Here is a 24976-nt window from a genome sequence, read left to right on the forward strand (position 1 = left end):
GCTTTATACCTAATGTATTCCTTCATTCATTTATTCTTTTTCCACGGCTTCGTTAGTTCGTTTCAATACTCCCTACCTTAGGACGTGTGGATCATTTTCATTTTTGTGTGCGGATTTTTTATGTAGTTACGCAAAAACAACGTGCTCTTGTCTGCGTGATCGCGGTTTCAACTGGAGCTATGCTGTGAGGGCGCTGCTCTCAGTGTCCACATTTACAAAGCAATGCAACTGCATGTTCCTCGATCGCTAGCACCCCATTATGGGATAACTGAAAACTCTGCTCTTCCCTGGCCCAGTTAACTTCCACCGGTAGTTGTGCTTTTTATGTAGAAGCTTTTAAAGACGACCTTCGTTATTGAGATATTTAAAGGCAAAAATTTTGGTCGGTCTGCCTGTCTCCGTTTCTCGATTTTGCGTTCCCGCCGAAAGATAGAATTCTTCGAAGAGACGTTTATATACACAAAACGTTTCCAAACTATAAACTTGTATACTTGCTTCATACTTGTCTACATTGTTTAGCCAAAGAAGACATTTCGTATATTTGATGAAACACATAAACACATAATTGCAGTACTACCACTGTTCTTTTATTTACAAACAGACGGTGCTGCATTGGAGAAGGCGTCCCCTACCGGGCTGTGTCGCCTCCGTCAAGTAGTGGTTGCGTGGTGGACGAGCGGCCAGCAGAAGTGCTGCTTTGGTGTTGACAACAACAGCCATCCTAATGAAGCTGATGCTGCGACCGAGCTTGGTGCTTCTGTGCTGCGTGTGCGTGGCACCCGCAGCGACAGGTCCATGCCGCTCGGCCTGGGCATCCGTGAAACCTGGAAGCCAGGAGATAATCATCACCGAGGGCGAACCACCCCATTCGGCGACTCGTGCTCATTCAGTTGGAAAAGCCGCCGTCGCCTGGGGTCATTTTCAAGACACCATTGAAGAAACTGGGTCAGTTCTCATTTGACGCTGTTATCTTCAGGAAGTGTTTATTTTTTTTCAGGCCCTGCACACTGCCGTGTTGTGAACAACGGGAACATTTGACTGTGTCCACAGTGCATTTTTGACAGCAGGCTCAACGAAACATGCATGTGAAAACTCCCGTCACCGCTATTGCTGTCCGGTCGGGTGCCGGAGTGCTGTGGGAGGTATCCCTCCTACGATATCGTTTGGCGCCTAGTCTTGTTGTCGGTATTTTAAAACATCTCAACGAAGATGTCTAGGCAAAAAGTTACTTGGTTTCAACCAACAAGCCCATCTATTGTGTAGAGTGCGCAAGAAAGCGACAAAAAATGAGATACTCAGGAGGTATATGCCTTAGTATGTTCCGTAACGTTCCCAGAGAAACTCACATGAAAATCAATCAGATAGTCCTAAACGTCGCCATTGTGTGTCAACTTATGGATGTGATAAATTCTAGAAAAAAGAGAGACATGATATTTACGAGGGTTTTAACGCTGCCGGTAGCTTGATATGGGAAATAAATGGGAGAGTGCTTCCACAATTCTTTTTTTTTATAAAAAGGCAAGCCTTCAGGGCTCCATTCTTCAAAAAGTCATCGTCCTCGTTGTTATTGTTGTTGTCCGGACAAAAAAATTGTCGGTGCTTTTAAGAGTAAATAAAAAAATCCCGGGACATCTCCACGAACGTGAGGAGAAGGAGCAGGAATCACTTTATTAAGCCTTAGGCTCGGACCTCTGGGTCCGAGCTGCCCAGCGCTCCCTTCCACTGCTCTTCATTAACTATTGGTGGAAAAGCCCCTTTAGGACAGGGCGACTCCTGCAGACGCACTCATTTGCCTGCCGAGCACTTCTGCACCGAATTCACCCTTCGCAATGCCCTCTCGACAAATTTCCCCTCTTGGGGGACCTAGCCACACTGGTCCACTCTATGCGGGCCTGTCCTCAAGATCCACTGACGTGAAACCTGGGGAGGGGCGAAGCATGTAGTGTATCAGTGTTTTCTTGGCGCCTTGACGTTTTAGGCCACGGAGATGAAACCGTTGGGGGGTTGAGGTGCACAGCTTTGCTGTAAAAGTCTTGTGTATTTAAAACACAAAGCATTCTATAGCGTGAGGCGTTGGAAAACGAGTGTCCCAATGTGTTCTTTTAGTGCACGCTACATTTTAGCGCGTGGCGTTAGAAAACGAGAGTCCCGATGTTTTAATACCATTGACACATCACATGACGATGACATGAGACGACGACAGCATGACACGCCGACCGCCCCAGCCCAGAAGGTGCTTCGCCCCTAAAACACAAGTGTAATTCGACAGAATCTGAACCTGGGTCGCCACAACAGCATCCCAATGGGCTATTATGCTACCTCTTATCAGCACAAAACAGGACACCTGAAGACAGATATCCTCGATCCATATATTTTTCTGCACCACGATGGCGTCAACTGAAAACAAGGGGGTGTCAGTTGACGCCATCACGCAAAAGGTCCTCTAGCGGAGAGAGAACGAAACCAAAACTGCTAGTTCTCTGGAAACTTGTTATTCGATGATGCCTGTTGCGATAACGCCACCGTTTAGGCGCTTTAGCGGGGATGCGCGGTACAAAGAAGAACCTTAGGTGAAGACAAAATTCCGACATTGAGGTTAAACAAACGGCGGTCCTAATTTTATTCCCAAGCTTGTAAATCTAAAAATTTCGTGCAATACGAATCTCATTTTTGTTTGTACGATTATGGGGTCGTATTGTATTTTATTGTATATTGTACGGGGTCGTATTGTATTATGGCGCCGGATCGAAAACATGCCAAAAAGACGTTCCTGCTCAATCTGAAATGTTTAAATGCCCGTTATCCTAAATAATTGCGTCATTAATAAATCAATTATTCCCTGCACTTCCATCTCTATTTCATTTTATGGCGACCTAAAATTAAGAAAATACACAGAAAACATTGTTTTGCCTGGTATAAGAAAATCAGAACTGAAAGGGTTAAAGTGATGTTTTATATGGCTTACCAATTCGTCTGTGAGCCCCCGAAACGCGCTGCAGGATAATCAACTGGTTCATAATGATGAAAAATCAAAACGTCTGGAGAAAATGATTCGCGTCCGCTCAGTTTTCCTTTACAGGGTCCATAATATAAAGCCCTTTTCTTAAAAACGTGGTTGAAAGCGCTGTTCTCTCCCATACAAACTGGATAAAAGTCGAAGCCAATGACCACGCAACGAACCCAAGAAATGCTGAGCAATGTTTTGGTTCTATTAGGTGATTTCATTGGGGTTTGAGAGGATTTGGTGGGAGAAAGGTTAACTTTCAACTACCTTTTTTGCAGAATGGGCTTCGATTTTCTTGTGCGGTCGCTTTGCAGTATACTGTCTACCCCCCTTTCCTCCATCCCAATTCTCTGCCGACATATCTGGGTGACGTTTAGTCAAGAAGACCAGACATATGCCTGTTTAGTCTGGCGGAGCCCATTTCCAGCGCTTCATTGCTGTCTGCCGTAATATGCTTCGACCACAAATGTACCCGAAGCACAACTTGGCCCGCAAAATTCTTTGGCTAGTATGAAAAAAGTGAAGTGAGAACCTTTCTCATGAGTTTAGGAAGAGCGTCCCCGCGACACCGCAGATATTACCGCATTCACAAACCCCGGTCGCAGACAGCTACTGTGCCCTTTTAATGCGTTCATTGATATATCATTGCAAACTTCCAATTGCGCTATACTGGTGTTTGCCGACAAAAATATTATTGAGACGTTTTTGTGGAGTTATGTGAAAGCGTTTTTGTTGTTTGTCTACTGCATGCGTGTGCCTATTGTAGGCGATACGACGCTGGCGGTGCACAAACCCGATTAGTGTTCTTTTCGTATGCTTGGCGGTAACGCTGAACTTTGTCCTTTGAAAGTCTTTATAACGATGCTTGTTTTTCTGGTGACAAAAATTATCAACAATACTATTGAATGCGTTTCTTTCTCTTTTTTTTTTTGCTGTCAAAAATTTCGTTTTACAGCCGCAAGAAAATACGGAATAAAGTTCATGAACAAAATTGCAACCCCGACAACTTCCGTGCTAACTGCGGAGACGCTTTTAATAAACTCGCCTTATGCGGCATTTCAATATTTCTTCCCAGCTAATGGCAGGGTAATCGACGTCTAGTCCAGAGTGGGTGTCCCATCACGAAACAGCTGATCGGGATGCCGCATGATTGAGCCGCCAATAACGCTTGAGTAACTAGCAAATATATCGGTTTCCCCATAGATGCGTCAACAAAAACGGAGTGTCCCACTTTGCTACGGTTCGCGAGTGCACCTTGAGTCTGCTGTTGTTCTTTCCTGTTCTCAGATGGGCGTTCCTTCAAGTCGGGTCAAATTCGAGAATAAAGGACGAGATACAAGCTTACGCTGCTGGCGCCATCGAGGGCTACCTGAGCCGTGAGCTGATGAACTACCACTGGGAGAATATGTTTGCCCACTACTGCGACGACCAAGTGGAATACTGCGCCATGCTTGACACTTTTATACAAATGAACCTAAAATATTCCCTCACCCAAGCAGAAAAATTGAAAAATACTGATCCTTACTGGCACATGGTAAGCCCTCAGCTCATAAATGGCATGGTTGTTACTTTGTTCGTGTTTATCTCAGTCTTAGTGGGTAAGACGCAAGTCTGAGCTATTTCCAAGAAGCCCATTCGCCTTCCCGTCTATAGTCTAGCTAGACATGGCAGGTAGGACCATGGCATGGTAATTGCGGGAGTGTGGATGGCTGATACTATAAATTATCTAAAAAACACAAAAAGTATGTTTTCAATAATTGGAATTCCAAGCATTACTGACAAATTTGCCTCCATCTTAAGAAGTTTCTAGCCATTTTTTCGAGAACACAAAACAAGGAGCATTGAGGTTCTCTCTGCCAATTGGACTACAGGAGCGACTTAATTCCCCTGCATTTTTGTTTTGTTTTAAGGGCAGTGTAAGTGTTTACAGCGTTGGGGGGGGCAGGGAGGGGACGGGAAGGGGGGGGGGATAGCCATAGCCGCTTCGGCAATTTCGGTGTTCAGTTCAGAATCAAACGAAGGACGATCCCTTCGCTCTTCGGGTTCGGTTCCCACCCGGTGAGCAAATGTGTCTTCATTTTATGCCTTATGTAGCATTCATAAGTTTCTGCTTTGACGCTGCCCTCAGTGGCGTTCTTCATTGTTGACGTAAGAGATCAGAGGCCTGTTGAACGAATATCGGAAGGAAACCCAGAAAGGGAAGCTCACTATAAAAGCACAGGGCGAGGAGTCTGTTTTTTTTTTTTCGAATTATAAGAACTGTTGTTTCAAAAGCTAGAAACAAAAGTGCAAACATGCACGTAGAAAGTGGAGATCAGACCTCACGGTTTTGTCCCAACCTTCTGATACAAGTGATACAGACATGAAACTAGATACGAACATGAAATACGAAACAAAAAGCGTTTTGGAGTTTAGCCTGCCCCTTCATCTCGATTTCTGTCAGGTGTGGTTTTTAATTTTCCCCTCTGCTTCCTTGCAGGTAAATCTTCAAATGGGGCAGCTGGCTGGCTTAAGTGACATTTTCGACGGAAACGAGCTAAATTATACGAGACGGGTGACGACATTCACTAAGGCATTGTAAGCCCCACAAACTGTTTTTTTTTCATGGTTGAACTAGCTGGTAGAAACCCCTTGACGATGTCTCACATTTTGATTCAGCCTTGATTTCATAACTTCTAATGTTTATCGGTCAGTTGCCAAAAGGTGTTCCCTGTACTTTTAGAAAAAATAAAGTTCAAATATTAAAATGTCCACTTCAACTTCCAAACAAAAAAACTTTCATCGTAATTATAGCCTCGTACGACTACGTGTAAGACGGCAAGGGGGGCGCTTCATTTTGCAAAAAAACTATGCCAATCCCCCCTTTAACAGATGAAAACCTTAACATTCATGCAGTATTCTTCGTATTTCCTATTAATACAATTTTTTGGCGAGTGTGCGCTCAGTTTCATCTTGTTGCAGCGTACGACTTAAAGCCCTCTGCAGTCACACGTGACATGCTTGTTGCGATAACATGCATATTTGCAATTTTACTAACCTAGCAGAAAAATGATAGGCCCCGGTATTTTCGACATTAGGTGCATGACGGCTAGCTGCGACTGGTCTTCATTATTAAAACGCAGATATTGGCCAGATACTAGAGCAACGCCTCGTCAAGCCAAGATTTGAGCTAATTTAGCAGATATATCTGTGAGATTCCCGCAGATGTCGGTGACTGGAGTCATCTTCAGGCTTATTTACAAACACGTCGCCTAACGAATAAACCATCCTGTATGTGTCTATTGCATGCCCCGATCGGCAGAGTTGTTAAACCACAAAATAAGGGTGCGGAAAGTTCAACTGAGAAGGTAATACTTTAAAGTTGATACGTATACGAGAATGTACTAATAATACTGTACAGTGAAATCAAGCATCCCTCAGCCTTATTTTTAGATAAAATGACTGGAACCATCCCAATAACCAGCTGTATATCTGCATATTTTACATTTCTTGGAAGTGCTGTCATAGTCTTCTGTGTTAACCATCGGGAAAAAACAAGTCCTGCACTTACCTCCCAGTGGCAAGAGTTTGATCTTTGATGCCCAGTTCTTATTACCTGTTATACCTCGGTGGAACGGGAAGGGTTTCAGTTCATGAGCCCGTTTAATAAAGTTCTTGCGTGTCACATCGCCGAAATGAGCTTACTTGATTAACTATTCAAAAGTGATTGTGCGTTTGGCGAAGTGCCTTTGAGAACTTAGGATTAAAAGACAATTTGCGGTGTGAACAACATCACGTCAAACACCTGTGTACATCATGTTTTAGAGCTGTGGAAGCCATCCAATGTAACATGTGGTGTGGTATGTTTTGACGAAGGGTACCCTTAAAATCTCCAGGGCTCTCAGGGGCTTTCGAACTGTGGTACTATGTCACATATAAGATGCAAAATGCGTGCAATCCCGTTTGGTAAGCGTGTCTGATATATATAACGCTGAAGTATCACTCTTTGTGCAAACATTCTGTGTACGAGACCGTCTAGTCTGCTATATACCGGAACAATTGTGCTTTCTTAAAATGTGCCCACTACCTTCGTTTATGGTGAAATTCAGACAATACCTGGAAAACTGTCATAACAGCACCGAGCCTCTCGTTGGCCGGTACATGTCATTGAGGCTAGTAAAATCGAAAGCCCTGATCACTTTAAGCCGAAACTGCTGTACCTTATTTTTTAAATAATTTCCCGCACTTCTAAGCTTTACCGGTGCTGTATGAGTCAAATTGCTACATTTTCTAACAGTAAAATCATATGGTTAACAAACCAAAACGACTCAATTTTATTTGTTGGTGTTTTACGTTTTATTTTGCTGTACCACTAAGCCTACATGATACTATTCTCCAAGGCATTTCAGCATCGTTGGAGATCTCATTGATTTAGAAGACGCTTTCACTCGAATATTCAATCACTATTCACTGAATCAAGTGCCGCCCTGCTCAGCATTTGTCAAGGTCATCGGAAAGTCAAAGGACATTTATATGAGTCACAATACGTGGTCTTTGTACGCGTCAATGCTTCGAATTAAGAAGACGTACGCTTTCCCGTGGCACTACAGGCCATCAGCGACTGGACAGCGTGAGTTTCTTTTTTATCCTGACATTCTATTCCCCTTGCGCAAGATTCGACTTGCTGGTGGATGCCCCAAGCATTTAGTGCCCGGTTAGCCGAACTCGAAACGTATGTTTGTAAAGTAATTAGCCTATTATCATTTCTGTCGAATGAAGTGTAGGGGTAGTAGACATGATCAGAGACAAGAGGAAGCCAGTCAAGAAAATAAAAACGCCTTTATTTCAATAGCCTTGTGGCAAATATGCTTCATTTCACCGAAAATAGCATGGTGAATCCCTTTGAATTAAGTGTTGTAATACCTTTGATTTTCAGAAGAGAACAGAACAGAACAAAGTAGTTTATTTCATAGAAAAACATCACAAAACATTTTGATAAGGCACCTGGATCCATAGCCTGTACGGCTAGTATTGGATCCATTACAGAAATATTTTCAAAAATACAATCCTGGGCAAAAATGGTTGATTGTTGCACACAAGTAAAATAATTGGCAGCAAGTTACATTGTTTAGTGTTCGTACAGTTTTATTTTTTACATTCAAGTTAACGATTCTGATTTATTGTACTTGAATTCTGAAGTAATGTTTTAGGGACGGCAACATATTTGGTATTGTTTTGATGTAGTTTGGTATACTATTCCATATTTTTACTCCCATGAAGGACAAGAGGCGCTGACCATATACATTATGTACTATTGGTAGGTTAAGATTTTTGTTATCAGCGTGCCTTGTATCTCGCTTGGGTATAATTAGCGTTGACGAGTGGTACGGATTGTTTGTGGTAAGCATTTTGTGGATAATAACAGCAGTATTATAGTCCCTGACTCTATCAAACGGTAATATGTTAAACTCGGCGAAGAGCGTAGCTGATGGCTGATTCCTCGGCTCTCCGGCCAATATTCTAATGGCTCTTTTTTGAATTACACACAGTGATTTGCAGTACGATGCGTACGTGAACCCCCATGACTCTATGCGATACGTCATATGGCTGTGAAACACGGCAAAGTAAATGAGGCGTAAAACGTGCGGAGAAAAATGTTTGCGTGCCGTAACCAGTGTGAAACAGCCAAATGCTAATTTCTTTGTTAGTTGTTCTATATGAGGGGCCCAGTGCAAAGCAACGCCTAAAAATATTCAAACCAAAATGAAGATACACGAAGGTTGGTTGATTGATTGGTTGGACTCTTAATTCATGCCGCATACCCACGCGCGGGATTGGCTATGAAGCTGCCTGTAATGATTAGGCTGTGACCCGGTTTATTTTAGAGAGAGAGAGAGAGAGAGAGAGAGAGAGAGAGAGAGAGAGAGAGAGAGAGAGAGAGGACTAGCGCTGTCTCGTTTCTTTTGTGTCTTTTTCTTCGCTGGTTTGAGATACAAAGCTGAACCAACACGGCCAACTACCCCTAATTTTGTTCTGGCCGACATTTACACAGTAAAACAACCATTAGTTGAAGTCTCCTTGCTCAGGAAGCCTCTAGGTTAAGATACTGTCTCTTATTCATTCCAGGAATGGTCATTCCTGGGCACACTATAACCATGTCCTCTTATCCAGGAAACTTGGACTCATGGGACCATTTCATCCTCACTTCGGCCGGCTTGGTTAGAAAAACGTTAAAACGCAGTGAATGGCGCCTAGAATTAAATATCGCCAATACTGAGCTTTTGATGATACGGTGTTTAATACTGCTCCATAATGGGAACCGAACCAGGCAGCACTCGAGATTTGGTTATGGTGTTGGTCGGCGATACCGTTTGTCACACCAGGGCTCCTTCTTTTATGTAGGCTTGCGATTCGGAAGTGACGTGAGGTAGGCCCGAAAATCGCCAAAAGGCATAAAAGGAAGGAAAAGAGCTAAAGCGGTTGCGTTTTCTAAGCTAATTAGCACCCCGTTTCAGCGCGAAGAAAGAAGTGGTTTCTCCACAAAAATTCTAGCATTATTACGACAGTATGGCATCACATTCACATTGTATCTGGAACTGTAGCTTCGAGCATGCGCAAAGGATGCTATGTTACCATTGCATTTGCCACATCAGGATGGTGCAGGGGTGCAATTTGAATTTTACTACCGGTCAAAAAATTTCCTTTATTTTGTAATATTCAGTTTACTATAGATTTTCGGAAGATCATCGTTATTATGGATTATGTATTTGTTTACGTACGATGCAAAGAGTATAATAATAATATATTATTATTAATATTATTATTTGTTGGGTATTTGCTCTGTATAAAAAGTTTGAACACGCGTTACTAATTTGTGTGTTCCCTAATATGCCCAGGTTTTGACGGACACATCGCTTCCAAATGACAACATAGCCCTCTGGTCTCAAGTGAACCCTGAGAACGCGCCACTCACTTGGGTGCGGTCAAATGTCGCAAACCGCCTCGCTACCAGCGCTTCAGAGTGGGCAAATGTGTTTTCCACTCGTAATAGTGGCACGTGAGTCTTGATTTTCCCTCAGTGCGTTGCTTGCGCAGACTTTTGCTTTATTTAGGGTGCGAGCGTCATTACAATAAATAAACTTAATACTGTACAGTCCACCTATATGCCTGCGAAAAATATTTCAACTGTAGCTTTGCCTTACTTCGGTGCGATGGCATTTGTATATCCCACTCCATGGATTGCTCTTTAAAGGTACACTAAGGAGTAAGAGCAAGTTGGCCTATATCCGTACGTTATTTTGTCGTGAAGAGAAATATACCCCGCTCAGCCCCAGCAGCAGTTGCTTATTAACGCAGAAAATTTCAGAAGCTTACAGAGAGTTATCGACTCCCTATACACTTTCTTGCACTACACTTTATGACATCGAAAATCGCGAATGAATGGGGAAACCACATTAGTGGAACTTGTCTAAACGTTTTTCTGAAACGAACCCTGAGGACCTAATGAGTCTTATTGGGAAGGAAAAAAGCGGGTTTCGGCGAATGAATGAAATTGGGTTGGTGCAAATATCTTAGTTTCAGAACTTACCTCTTTGAAGTGGAACTGTTTACGTAGTTTAAAATGTAAATGTTTAGTTTATTCATATCATCTGACGGAAATCTTGCCGAGCTATTTATGTCGGTGACCTCTATGTAACTTCTTGAACAAACGCTACTTCCTCCCCTTAGTGGTGCTATTTGCGACGTGCACAGCAACCCTGAAAATTCTCAGGGAATCGGAAATAGCTGAACATAGTTTTCTGTGATTGGCTGGCGACATACAAGAAAGCCAGCAACAATTCTTTTTGCAATGCCAGCTTCCTTCATGTGGCGGAACTGGAAGGCTTGTGGTGAAAGGACCCTAATATTGACTAATTAGGATGACCTCGAGCGGAGCATTCGCCGGCATATCCATCCAGGCTAACACCGCCTGATAGCACACAACAACCACCAGCACCCCCACCAATGTCATCGATCGTCCTGGATTGTTTTGTCATGTCGAAAATAACCCTCTAGAAGGTGCAAATACCGTATATGAATTTTGCAACCGAAATAGAAACCCGCTTTCCGCAGTAATTAAAAACCACACCGCCGCGTTTTTTTTTTTTTTTTGGCCAGGTACAACAACCAGTGGTTAATAGTGGATACGAAGCTCTTTAATCCTGGGCGGCCCATCGTGAACGACACCCTTTGGATTCTTGAACAAATGCCGTAAGCAGGAATTCTCTATTGTTAAATGTTATATTGTGCCTAATTTAGAGGGACCCTGCAGCCCTTTTTGCAACTTTTCTTGAAGTCTTAAATGCTTGCAGAACGTAGCCACCCAAGACACCCAGTACTTAGATTCGGGGGTCGCAAAGTAGCTCAGCCAAAAATTACTGCTCTATGCCCCTCAGATAACTGGTAAACTCGCTCAAAAGATTTTTCTTCCTTTACCGGTCTTGACGTTCTTCGACAGCTCGAATTACGTCACTGAGGCCATGTAGCGGCTGTCGGCCGGTTTTCCTTCACTTGCAGCAATGAACGATTTTCGATAGCAACATAAAAAAAAGCCACAAAAACAAAGCAGAAATGGAAGGCGTGTCTGGTGTGACGAGCAAATCACGCAGTGCCCCTCTGTGCTGGCGATAACTGTAGCTTACGCAGTGGTTCCAGATGCGAAGGAAACAGTAAAAGCGCTAATCAAAAGTGTTGCAGGGTCCCTTTAGGGTCGTTTTTACTGCCTACTTCAAGGTGTGTTTCTTCAAAACTACGACAGGGGCATCATCAGGTCTGAAGACATTAGTCACTTGCTGCGTGAAAATGAGTACTGGGCTGGTTTCAACGCCGCGTAAGTAGACACACATGCTTAAACTTACTCCAGCATAATGACGTAACCGTGCAGTTTCACATGTCGTTTACTTACGAGAAGAATGCCATAACTTCTGTTACAGGTTTTTTTTTTTTTTTTAATTTCTGCCACTACCCAAACGTTAGAGAAAGTTTTACATGAGTCGCATAGGCGATGAAAGACATTTATAGCAATACGAAATTGAACGTGTCTGTAAGACATAAAAAACTAAAAAAAAACAATGTAAAGAATAAAAAAATAAAGAGTAGTCAAGTGTTTGTATTTAAAATGATATGCAACAACATTTCTGCATCCAAATTTCCCGCGGTATTTTTCTGTGTTTAATGAACCACGGGAACTATCAACACAAATGACGACGTTCTATGAAGCGTAAGAAAATTTATAATTAGCGCAGCATTTATACTAGGTCCAACGGGTTTATTCTGTTCCAGCTCCACAGTGAGAGTTAACGCGAATCGGAGAGAAGGATACCTTCAATGTTTTTTTTTTTCGTCGTGGTTTGGCGCCCTGTTTGGTTTGGCGCCCTGTTTGGGGTTTTTAAATTTGTGTGCAAGTTTTTCGCCAAGATTTTCTGTTCTCTGTGGGAGACCTTTAGCTACAGTGAAAGCGAGCTTAATAAATCATAAAATTTCCACGCCAATTCTTGGATGCAGGTATTTCGTCTCTCATACTTCGTGAATATTATGTCTATTTAGACTTCTGTTAGTTTTAAATTATTTACCAACTTTTAAATTTTTGTTCCACAGCACAGAAGCTTGATTATCGCAAGAGACAGAACATTAAATTCCATACCACAAAGAATACTAACATTGCGGGCGCACATGTGCAATAGTTTTGTAACTTCGCGTGGAAGGGTTTTGTTAAAACGTTAAGTGACCACTAAAGCAGCCAGTTCTGAAAATTGTACGTCCAGTTGGTTAAATGCCACAGTTATACTTAAAATTCTATTTAAAAAGAGGCCGTTTGTGTCCTTTTTTGAAAATCTGAAAATCATTTAATTTGTTCTACTTCAAGATACAACAAAGACATCTTCAAGATCTCTGGCCAGCCTGCCATTGTAGAGAAGTATGGCGATTACTTCACATATGAGCGTAGTCCTCGAGCACGAATATTTCGTAGGGACCAGGGTAATGTTACGGACATGGAATCCTTGATGCATCTCATGAGGTACGTATGACATTCATTTAATCTCATGGAAAAATAAACGTCGAAAAAGCAGCACCATTCTGCATCATATAATGTAAGAAACGCTCTGTTACTGCTCTCTAATACACTGCAAGCTTTACCATCATTGCAAAAAGAGCGGCCCACATATAACCTTACAATATCAGATATGAATGAATCACTCAAAAGGAAACAGGACAGTTCTGTGGCCATATATGCTTGCCATATATCCCTAGAGAAGGCACGCGTGGCAGGGGGCGGCAGCACGTTAAATGGGCTGATGAAATCAAGACGTTTGCGGAGATAAATTGGTCGCAGTTAGCACAGGACCGGGATAAATGGAGATCCATGGGAGGGGCCTTTGCCCTGCAGTGTGCGTAAATAGGCTGATGATAATGATGAAGATGCTTGCTGTAAATTTTGAATGGACCTTAGCGCCTTTTTTTTCTGCGTATTTCTGGCTGAATCCGAGGACAGAGGCTTGGGGATGACGGAAAGTATGGTTGTCGCTGCATTTTTTCTCATGACTGAACGAATTACTCGTTTGTGTCGTTCTGTTCAACGGAAGTAAAAGCACTACAGAGCTAATAATGTACGTTTTAAGCACATCCGTCAAACTTCACCACAAAGACAATTATATCACAGGTGAGTGAGTGAGTATGAGAGGGAAAGAGGTTCCCAGCCTCCACCACATATGTATCGCAGGGAAAGAAAAGGAAGGGGAGGTGGTAGAAATATGGGTTGAGGTAGTGGTAGAAAGGTGGTTGGGGCAGGAAAAGGATGGGGCAATGGGGAAGAGAAGATAGATTTACCATCAGCGACCACCGCCCAGGAACGGGCAAAACTATCAGCGGGCTTTTTTTTTTCCAAGAAAAATTTTGTTGTTCGAAACGAAAAATCAGAAAACTCTACAAGTATTAAAAGAAAAATAACAAACACTAAACGTTAACAACACTTTTGTACTCAATTGAGCTATTTGAATTGCTGTTATGTAATGTTCAGTTTCTTGACTTCATGAAACGTAGATAAGGTTGAAAGAACTCGAGGTTGAAAGTGGGCCAATATAATTAATGACGGCGGGTAACACTCAGGGTCAGCTTATAAAACCGCCTATTTTTATTCCCGAGGCTTTACTGGGAGGACGTACGCAGCTTTTTTGATTCACCCTCACTTTTTGGAATTTCGGGACGCTAACAGCACTTCCGGCTCCCATATGGTCCACAAGCCTTCCTCAACCAGGGTCTAGGACCACTTCACGCTAATTCAGTCCCGCATTACTAATAGGCACTCTAACACTCTAACAAGCCTTTCCTTGCAACAGTCTCTGAAACGGAGGGTTTCTAGCGCATTCGGCAGATAATGCGGGCTGGCGTTGACGTGCTTCCTTTCACACGGGAAAACAATTACGTCACTTTTTATTGCTGCACGGTACCGGGATTGGTAGAACCGACAAGAGTCATGAAAAACTGTTCAGAGAATTTTTCTCTTTGGGAGCGGATTGCAACGCAGTGAACGCACTTTCCAGGTACAACGACTACGAAAACGACCCGCTCTCCCGGTGCAACGGCACGGCATCCCAGAACCCAGTCTGTACCATCGCTGCGCGCTACGACCTGCTGGACCCAGAAGGACATTACGGGATCCCGGATATCTTCTACCGGCCAGTCGGTGCCATAGACGTGAAGGTGAAAATTGAGCCTTTCAGCGAGTGTGCCTCGCTGTACCACCTAAGGGACTCTCACCCGTATCCTGGTTGTATCCCAACCACCTCCTTCCTAAGTCATACATCCTGATGCCATGATATTCGTGTCTCAGCGACGACGACAATAGCCACGGGTGCATTAGGTGTTCAAAAGCCGCTGAATGTTCATATGGGCCTGTTAATCTTGGCACCATCAGCTCGTGGGTGTTGGAATAGCGATCACTCTACGGGCTTCCGGATGTGGCCGTGGATAGTATACGGTGGCCAAGGGCTGGAATTCTCGAGTCTGAAACTATACGCTTCGATCAATATCCCTTACATGCTTCTGAAATGGCGTTCGGGGAGGGGAGGGGCGATTTGACGCATTGAGTCCTTCTGTGCACCGAAGCTGTGTTTCTTATCAGCTTGAATGCAAAATAAAGACGTGTCCACCAGACGTCAAGGTGCAATAAAGAAGGCCTAGTCAACAATATTGAGTCCGCTGTCATCCGCTACCATTCGCAAAATTACACCTCGTAGCGAAAGTGTGGAACGCTGAACTCGGGGTTGGATTTAATCTCTCCCTTGTAGTGCGAGTAGTCTAATACTCACAAAATCATAGTTCGTGTGCAGTGGTCCAAATGTCCAGCAGCTGCACGACAACCCGTTAAAATGCCGAATCGCAACGTTTATTGCACTTAGTTTTTCGTAACGTGCCACACTGCGTTCTAATCTCAAGAGATTCGGAGGAGGGGGAGAGGAATAACCTTATTGATCTACCAGTAAATCCAGGTTAGGCAACAAGTCCTTCTTTCACGTCTCCCCTAGCCGTTGGCTTGAACCCCTTAGGACCTCGTAGCAGCCAGAACTTGACTGCTCATGACTCTTTGGCTCTTGAGGTCCGGTTTGCGCAGCGAGACTACCCAGCATTCTATAATATTCTGCTTTCATACAAAGCAGAACATGTGTGCGCCATCTACACGATAGTTGTTAAATTTGAATCGGCTTGTCGTCCCAATGCGCAATGACGTTTCGCACCATGTACCTGCGAAATCATTCTTATAATAAATTGTAGAATCCTTCTACCGCCGACATCGAGATCTTCTAAACTGCTGGGAGGAAGAGTAGATACTCACAATGCGTTCTTTTCCCTGTTTCTGCAGTTTACAAATGCGAAGTTGACATCATCTATGGAGTTTATCGCCGTCAGCGGGCCCACCAACGACCAACAGCCTGTCTTCAAGTGGAGCACAAGCGGCTTTAATAATAGCCATCTCGGACAACCCGACACATTTAATTTCGGACCAATCCATGGCTGGGGCGCATGCCCAGACTTGTAGTGGAGATAAACTCCCTTTCCTAATCCAACGAACGGTGCGCTGGAACGGATTTCAATTTTTACCGCTGTATAATGGGACGTGCAGAGCCTGTTGAAGCCAGTAGCCACACATACGTATTTACATTTTACAGGCCAAACAAGAAATTACATTTACAGCATAAGGTTTTGACTCACCAGAGGTGCTCGTGATATTATGACTGTAGAACGCTGCCTCTGGTGGGCCAATTTACACTATAGAAAATATCTGCTATCTGCACGTGTGCTTATCAGGGCGTCATAAGTAGTTGTATAGAATCCTGCAACACGACATAGTAAGCTTAAAGAATTTACACCTTGACAAGTCGGGGGCTATCAGCAGCATATCTGCTACTTTCGTTGCAAATGTCGACGAAAGACGATAGTCGACTAGCGCTCCTGTCATGTAAACGCCTCCCTTCTTTTTACCGCTCAGCTTCCATGCTGTTCCTCTCCAGTCTCGTTCCTCCCAAGATAACACGCTAGAGGTTTGCTCAAATCTATCTTAATTTACCGCGTCCTACTGCTCCACCGGGTGTCCCGATGCCACTCTGCGGTACGGCGGAGACGCGCGTGATTCGAGGCACCCTATACTACAAGGGCGGGCCTTCAGCCCGTTGCCTGCCACCGCCATTAGGACTTCGATTCTACTCGAGACACTTCAACACAATATGGTTCCTCTCTCTCTCTCTCTCTCTCTCTCTCTACGAGGAGCACGCTCCCATTCGCGCGGCATTTTTTCCTGATATACTCTTTTCGAGCTCCTCACGTGGCGCAATCCCCCACGCAAGCATAGGTAGCGCCTGCGCTCCTCACGAGGCGCAAGCCCACGTGCGCTCAGCTGGGCTCAGTTTTCAAGTAACGGTCGACGGCGGAACCGCTAAAACCGCGCTGCCATTGAAATACTGCTGGTATACATGTTGAGCGCTGTTGAGGGAGCTCTACTACCCATTAAGGCAGACGGTTTATAGAGTATTCAACGGATATTGTGCTTAATGCGCTTAATGTTTAGGGCCAGAGCACCTTAGGGGCTCGTTCTTTCGGTGCCTCCTGTTGTCGTCTCGTGTAATCACGGTACAAAACAGCGGGTCACTCGTTTTCCAACGCCTCACGCTTGAATGTAATGCAGACTAAAACAACACACCGGGACACTAATTTTCCAACTCTTCGGGCCAGAACGTTTCATCTCCTTGGGCAAGAACGCATACTGAAAGAACCCACCGGACACTCGTTTTCCAACGCCTCGCGCTAGAACGCTTCGTGCTTCAAAGGCACGAGTCTTTTACAGCAAAGCTGTATACCCCTATCTGAACTCGGCACGATCTACGACTTGGTAGCGCAGGAACGTCATCAACACCAGGGGCATTAGGACGAGGAAGAATAGCCCAAGAAAAACATTATGCATATTGACTGGGATTAGATGCGCTATTGCTGATTGTATATAATAAATGAAGATATGCCAAAATCGTATTCTGCCAATCATTGCCCAATGGTAGCGATTTTGCTGTTGGAAACGCAGGCGCGCACTGCATGCTTTGCCACTCCTTACGTTCCACGTCAGTGGAGATGGTCCTGGATTTTTAAATCTGTTTCCTCGTTTGTTCACGCCAGCGAATCCGCAATAACTGATGTTTGCGACTTCTTTCGTGACTGCTTCGTGATTTTAGCATTGGCGCCATCCCGGTTTATTCCACAATGGCCGCAACAGAAGCGTTTAGCTGGGAAATGTCATCGGCAAATGAAAGCCCTAGCAATACGTGCACTGTTAACAAATATTATAGTTATATATCAGTCGTTTCGCGGGAAAGCAGTGGCTTAATGCACAATTACAATAACTAGAAACTACCGTTCAGGAATAAGACTAAGCACTCTGGCCTTAGGCCTCATTGGAAACTTAAGCTCGAACTTTAGCCTCGAGGCACCTGAAAGTCGCTCGCTGAGATTGAAGTCGACATCTCCAAATACACCTACTACGTCGAAGCCTATGCCCTCACCTTAACTTCCCCTCCGATAAGGTGAATTCCAGGTTGAGGAGGAGCTCCGTAGGTGCAAACTTCAAGAGATCGCCCAACACTGCATCGTTCAACTTACAGTCTGGCCTATGCATGTTTCAGCCGTGAAAACTCGACATGAACCTCCGTGCATCACTTCTTTTGTCCTCATGCTCTGCATTACTCCTAGAATGACTAAAAAGGTGTTATCGGTGAACTGAACAGGCGGACAGCGAAAATGAGCAGTGGTTATGCAGCCGGACAAAACCAAAAGGTAATAGACGGAGGAAACCGTGTTTTTTTATTTATCTTGTAGTAAAGTTTTAAGTGCTGAGCACTCTAGGGGCCTGGAAATCGTCAGTTCAATGTCGTGGGTGTAACGCTGGACAAATGACCTGTAACCACTTAGAATGACTGGCCAAGGAGAATTTGTTTTAGTTATGAAAAGCAATTAGGTACGACAAAATATGGCAGCTGGAGAAGACATTTAGTCGGTAAGTTCAAGAGAGACAAAAAAGAAGAGGAGTGGGAAAGCAAACAAAATGACAAAAGCCGTTTCACTCAATGTGAAAGCTGTCGGGCAGTGATTCGCCATAATGGGCTGCAGCGTTGCTATTTGCTCCCTGCTACCACCCCATGCAATTCCAAATTTCCCGCGTTCGCAGTGCTCGCGCGGTCCCTGCCTGACGCTACGCCAGCGGGAGTACTGTTCTTTGTGTGCTTGGTTTAATTTCGCGTGCTGGAGCTGTTCTGCGTCATTTCGAACACGTAATTTTTTATCCGTGGCTGGCGTCTTTCTGCGTCATTTCGAACGCCCCATTTTTTTCTTGGCCGGCTTGAGTCTTACTGGGGCATTCGGAACGCGCCTTTTTCTTCTTGCGCGTGGAGAGCCTTTCTGCGTCATTTCGAACGCGCCATTTTTTCCTTGCGAGGCCGCTTTTTTTGCTTGCTACCGTAAAAGCCAACCCGACGAGCGTTCCTATTTAAATGAACGCGGGCGCTGTTTCTTAATTACGTATATTTGTCCTCAATTGCACTTATAGTTTTTTTTGCGCTAAACAACGGGGAGACGTAGGACAAGCGCCAGCGGTTCACGAGTTTCGAACGCTTATGACTATATAAACCACTTGGCTTTAGAAGCCTATGGGGTACGACGCCACGACGACAGCCGCAACGACGGAACGCCGTGTGCCACCATTTGCGTCCAGCGAGCGAGCTACGACGACAAGACGAGGCCCTAAAGTGCTTTGCACTTAAATTTAAGGCTGTTCCACTCAACGTGAAACCTGTAAAGTGCGGAGCAGTGATTCCATAAAGGGGCAGCGAAGGCCTCTCCTGACTAGTTTTAGTATCAGCCTTGCATTGAGGCAAAAAGCAGTCAAAGGAGGGCATCGCAGCCCCTAACATGACCTATATAGGGCCACTGGAATGCGTTTTCCTTAATTTGTGGTAATTAAAGCGATAAATCATGATTTTTGTTATTTTGTATTATTGGGTACGTAGTTGCGGCCTAGCAACGGCAGCCTCCGTGCCAAGGCGCAGTGCAAATATAAGTCGCAACAATTTGCATTTGAGTATATATACGGTGCCTGCCTGTTGCAACGGGCTTGACATCGGATTTGTAACGCGAGGGATCCAGGGGCGGTATTCTCGTAACTGTCCCTTTTGAAAACGTCCATTTTGCGTCCCTTTCATCGTGACGTAACTTCCGGTTAAAAGGTGGACGTTGGCAGCATGGAGGAAGGCTGGCAGTAGGTTTGCCGCGCTTGCGTTACGTCACTTCCGGTTGTTGGCTTTTAGCCAATAAGGACTCGCCAAAGGGGATACTTTTGAAAGGGACGCAAAAGGGACAAAACTCGCGAATACCGCCCCAGGTTCAATCCCGGCCAGAGGGAGCGGTGACTTTTCGAAGCCTTTGTTTGGTTGCGTCACACCACGTTACTGTAACGAGGGCAAGATACCGCGACTCCAGACGAGCTACGACGACAACCGGGCCCCTGATCCAAAGTTGAGCTGATCGGAATAATCCTAGCAAAGCAGAGGACCCTCTCTGCAACAGATGAGTGGACGGCGCCACACATATCGCCATGGAAATGGCCCAGCGTCTTTGTGCCCCGGAAAATCAAAACCGTTAAAAACAATGGAAGTTTTAGGCGTCTCAGACGAGTCACCAGCGGCCTTCTCTGATTATTGTTGCTGCACCTCGCTTCCTGGCGGATAACCGTGTGCGATACTAGCGAGAAATTGGTCAATTTAAGTGGCGATTGCATCCAAGTTCATTAAAACAGATTAAGAAAACAGAAAAAAAGCAACATACACAAAACGAAAAGCAAAACACAGAAAAAGAAAGCAAAAGTACACGCAAAAAAATGCAAGGTACTCACTCCAGACACTGCTGAATTATTGCTGTGCATTTCCGACAACTTGCACATTGAGTATATATAGAACTGCATCCATTTGTTTTTATTTTGTATAATCCGGTCATGAAACCGGTGGATTCGTGCAGCAAGTGCGGTCTGCATTCTTTGGAACACATGACTGTGTTATTATTTCCTGCTATGCTATCGTTGCTGAGTTTATGACACATCCGCATCTTTCAGCCAAAACTTCGTCGTTTCAACTCATGCTGTTACTGCCTGCACATATCACTAGGATTACCAATTACTAGGTATTACTGGGAACAAGACAGTGCAAGGCTTTATTTTACTTGTAGAATCGTGCTGTTCATAGTTCACCACAGTTCTGTTCGGCAGAACAATTAATTCTGCGTCTCAATTGGCTGACCTCAAATTTCCCGCTTCCCCCATTCCAAAACAAGGTATTAAAAGAAAACTGACGTATGGGTGAGCTGCGGAAAGGGATACTCAGTACCTGAAGTATTCACCGACAGCAAGCTACCAATGAAATTTATATAGTCAATGGTGGCACAGCCAATAACCGTGTAATAGAACAGCCCTCCATTCCACATTTGCATAGAATGATAAAGCCGCTGGAATGGATACCTTGAGCCCACCTGACCTCTCCCCGCTGCTCTGAGAAAACAGTGGCCATTATTTGTAGGTTTTTCTTTCTTTGAAATGCTGTTGCAGAGTTACCGGGCTTACTTAGAAATGGCATAGGACTGCGGGTGCAGCCTCCTTTCATTGGGGCGCCATGAATACTTCCAGCATGTTTTGAATTGTGTCCTTTTTAAGGCTAAAGCCCTAAGCGTCCCGTTACGAGGAAAGGCAGCGTCGGCGTTGTTGTCGTATCTGTGCCCGATAGATGGTCGTAAAAAATACGTTATCGAGCAGGCGCCACGACTCAGAAATAAAACACATAGGAGCGCGCTTCTTCGTTTCAAGAAAATGCCTCGGCTAGAGCAGAGCCATGTGAAGGAGACGGCCGGCAAAGCTCGCCTGTTGAGCGAAAGTATTCTCAAATGAAAACCGTATGGGCCTCCAGAAATGAAACGCAAAGAACAAAAGTAGTGCAACGCACCTTATCTCTTCCCTCCTGGAAGAAGGCCACGTGGCAGGGTGCGAAGGAGCGCCAGATGTCGTGTGAGAGGGAGCGTTGCAGGCTTTGCATGCGTGCAGGAACGGTGCTCCGCGCTGGAAATGGTGTTCCACGCCAACGGACATGTGACGCGCTCGCTCCGGCATATGCACCTCAGGCGCCGGTGATACGCTCTCGCATTATAACAAGTACCCAGAATCCAGTCTCTCTGCCAAACTTCTTCATTGCATTATTTTAAATTCTAGCTGTAACGAGCTGTACTGCATGCACACAGATATGTTTTTATCCGTGAGTTCTTCCACTGGCCTCAGCCAATTCGGTCAAATTTGATCTCGCGGCATAACAGGGGAAGTGCACGAAACAAGCTCGCGAATTGTTGTGCTTTCTTTTGTTTTTTGTTTTATTATATAGTTTAATGAACTGCAAGTTGTGTCGGAAACGATATGATTGCCATGTCGGTCTGGCAGTCACCCGAGTGAGGCAAAGTTATATGTCATTGGAGCGGTTTAATTGACCCTGTCAGCTTATTAAAGCCGGCGTACTGAAGTAAATAGAAGAAAAAAAACACGACACACAAAAATGGAACCATTTTTTAAAGCGTTACAATGCACTGTAAATGCCGCAAAAAAATGCTAAGGTGTAAGGAGTAGCGCGGTTAAGCAGGAAGAACATTTCGCTTCCTATCCGATTTAAAAACAATAATACAAAACTAGAACCCACCCAGTATTTTCTCCCAGAAGGGAACCAAAACGGTCATTATGTAAAAACGCCGAGCCGGAACTAAACGGATAAAGTAAGTATTGGTTATCTCTTCACGAAGGAATGGTATGGGCATAGGTTGCTGAAGAAGCGCGGTCAGTGTGATTAGGCGGTTTTATAATTCACTTGCCGGCTTCACATAACTGCACACATCCTCCTTCCTGCCTCACTCATCGCCAGGATATAAACACTCAGTTCTCGGTTCCACCACGAGGAAAGGGACCCTGCTGTGCGTGTTGCAAGGCTGCACAAAAGAAACGACCCACTCCTTCGACCCTGCAGGCAGTACGAAATAATGCGCGAGTTTTAACGCGTTCAGCTTCGCAAGCAAGGAAATAGCCGGAGTTTTTTTTAATCATTAATTTTTTTTGTTCTACAGCACTGCCCCCGTTGAAACAAGGGCTTAGGCAGGAGTGGGCAGAACAGCAAGGTGATAATACATGTACGTGTGACGTGTGACAGGAAAACACAGGGCACATCTGGGCCCTAAAAAATCTTGGCTACAACTTGACTGCACCAAAACGAACGAAGTAAAACAGTAAAAAAAACCGTGGGACAGTCGCGTTGCACAAACGAAAACACACTGTTTGAAAGTACACAGGTAGCAAAAAAGAAGAAAAGCAATGCTACCAACTGTACCAGGCAATCGCACGCTATATACGGAAAATACTGTACCAGTCATATATAAACGTGTAGTTGCCCTACGCGTAAAAGGCCGCTCGCAACAACACAAAAAAAGCCAAACAACAGTATATGGTGCCCATGAACCCTGTCCACAAATGCGCCCCATATATGAGAAAGAAAACTAAAGCGTGCAGGCATGCCGAAGTTTCCTGCGCATAAAGGATGCAGTGGTAGGGCAGACTGTCAAACTGGCTGGTAATCGATTCCACTCGCTTATAGTCCGCGGAAAGGATGAATTTCGAGAGTCGTTAGTTTGACAACACATCTCAGCGATTTGTTTAGTGCGGAAAGCTCGGGTTGACCGTTTATTGACACGTTTTAAACATGTGTTGTTAGAAAGACACAGGCTGTTATAGTAGAGTAGATTTAAGTGTTTCAGGCGATCGCGGTAACGTCTTATTTGCAAGGTTTCAAGCTGGGTCAGATTTAGTAGCGCTGTAGGGGAAATATGCCAACCGTAAGACAGAACTGATCTATTTGTTTTTTGGACGGCTTTGAGCTTTGATGTATATTCTGGTCAGTATACGGGCCTCACGTGCTAAAAGCATATTCTAAAAGTGGTTTTATGAAACTTTTATATGACAGGAGTTTAATATCGTGGGGACAACATTGCAGTGATCGTCGAAGGTAACTGGGCTTGCGAATAGCTTTATTTGTGATATATAAAACATGTGCTTTCCACATAAGATCTGCTTAAATTGTAACCCCTAAATATTTACCCGCCGCGGTGGCTCAGTGGCTGAGGCGTTGCGCTGCTGAGCACGAGGACGCGGTTTCGTTTCCCTGCCGCGGCGGCCGCTCTTCTGATAGAGGCGACAAGCAAAAACGCCCGTGTGTACGAGATTTCGCCGCACGTTAAAGATCCCCAGGTGGTAAAAACTAATCCGGAGCCCTCCACTACGGCGCGCCTCATCGTCTGCGTTGCATTGACGCGTTAAACCCGACAATCAATCAACCTCTATAGATTTAAAATTATTAACACTGGAAATACATTGGCCTTTCATGAAATACAAACATTGCAACGGGTTACATTTCCTTGTTAGCTACATAGAAGCAGTTTTTTTAGGTGCGCAGTACCTTAGGACCGCACAATGTCCATCCGCGTCCGTGCGCATAGCATTTACAATCGCATAAAATCGCACAGCCACCGTCAGGATTCGAGCCTGTGTCTGGTAGACAAGACAGAGTTAGTGTCAGCCATCTTACCCATTGGGCTACTACCGTGAATAAGTCCCCAAAGTCAAACGGCTTGCTCCCTCGCCTGTAACGGTGCGGAGTACCTTAGGGCCTCCCATTGTCCGTCTGCGTCCATCCGTACGCACACCACCATCAAGGGAAATAAGGCGAAATTCGATTTGAGCCGTGAGCTGAAGCTTCATTTGGGGAATAATCAAGGTGCAACTCACGGCTCGATCGAATGACGGTTGGGGCGTAAATCGGGTGTCACTCGGGGTGCAACTTGGATGTCATTTCGAGTCCCCGTACTCCGCACCCTCGCCATCATCCACGGAGTGGAGATGCTGCCATTGTTTTGAACAGTTATAGTCATTTGCCAAGTGGAGCACCATTCGTCTATTTTTGTGAGAGCTTCATTTAGGAGCGTTTGGTCTGTATTATTGTGTGTTTCGTGATAAACAATGAAATCATTGGCGAACATTTTTTTCTTGACAGATAATTTTAAGAAGACGTCATTAACAAAGTTCAGAAAAGAGCAATGGTCGAAGTACCGAGCCCTTGGGAATGCCAGAATAAAATAGTGAATGTGTGGAGGACGTGTTTTACCTATTCTTACAGACTGGTACCATTTGTAGCACTTAATCCCAGCCCATGAGGATATTCTTTCCAAGGATTGACTTGAGTTTTATTAAGAGTTTGAGATGGGAGTTTAACGTATTGAGCTTCGAAAGCATAGAAGTAGCCCATAAACTCTTTCCCATCGGCTGGTTGTTTTTAAGCACGTGCGATGCTATTG

At 44.6% G+C, this 24976-nt stretch overlaps 1 protein-coding gene across 1 annotated transcript; it reads left to right on the forward strand.

The window, feature by feature from the left end:
• Positions 1 to 724: 724 nt before the first annotated feature.
• Positions 725 to 14830, forward strand: LOC144146274 (putative phospholipase B-like 2). The gene is made up of 10 exons (XM_077678235.1): positions 725 to 945; positions 4292 to 4538; positions 5484 to 5581; positions 7393 to 7613; positions 9110 to 9201; positions 9880 to 10040; positions 11141 to 11233; positions 11781 to 11852; positions 12888 to 13040; positions 14563 to 14830. The coding sequence occupies exons 1-10, from the start codon at positions 725 to 727 to the stop codon at positions 14828 to 14830; spliced, it is 1626 nt and encodes a 541-aa protein (XP_077534361.1).
• The last annotated feature ends 10146 nt before the right edge of the window (positions 14831 to 24976 follow it).

The sequence above is a fragment of the Haemaphysalis longicornis genome, unplaced genomic scaffold, assembly GCF_048455015.1.
Source record: "Haemaphysalis longicornis isolate Haplotype H1 unplaced genomic scaffold, Haemaphysalis longicornis Haplotype H1 scaffold_7, whole genome shotgun sequence".
In the NCBI taxonomy this organism is placed as follows: Eukaryota; Metazoa; Arthropoda; class Arachnida; order Ixodida; family Ixodidae; genus Haemaphysalis; species Haemaphysalis longicornis.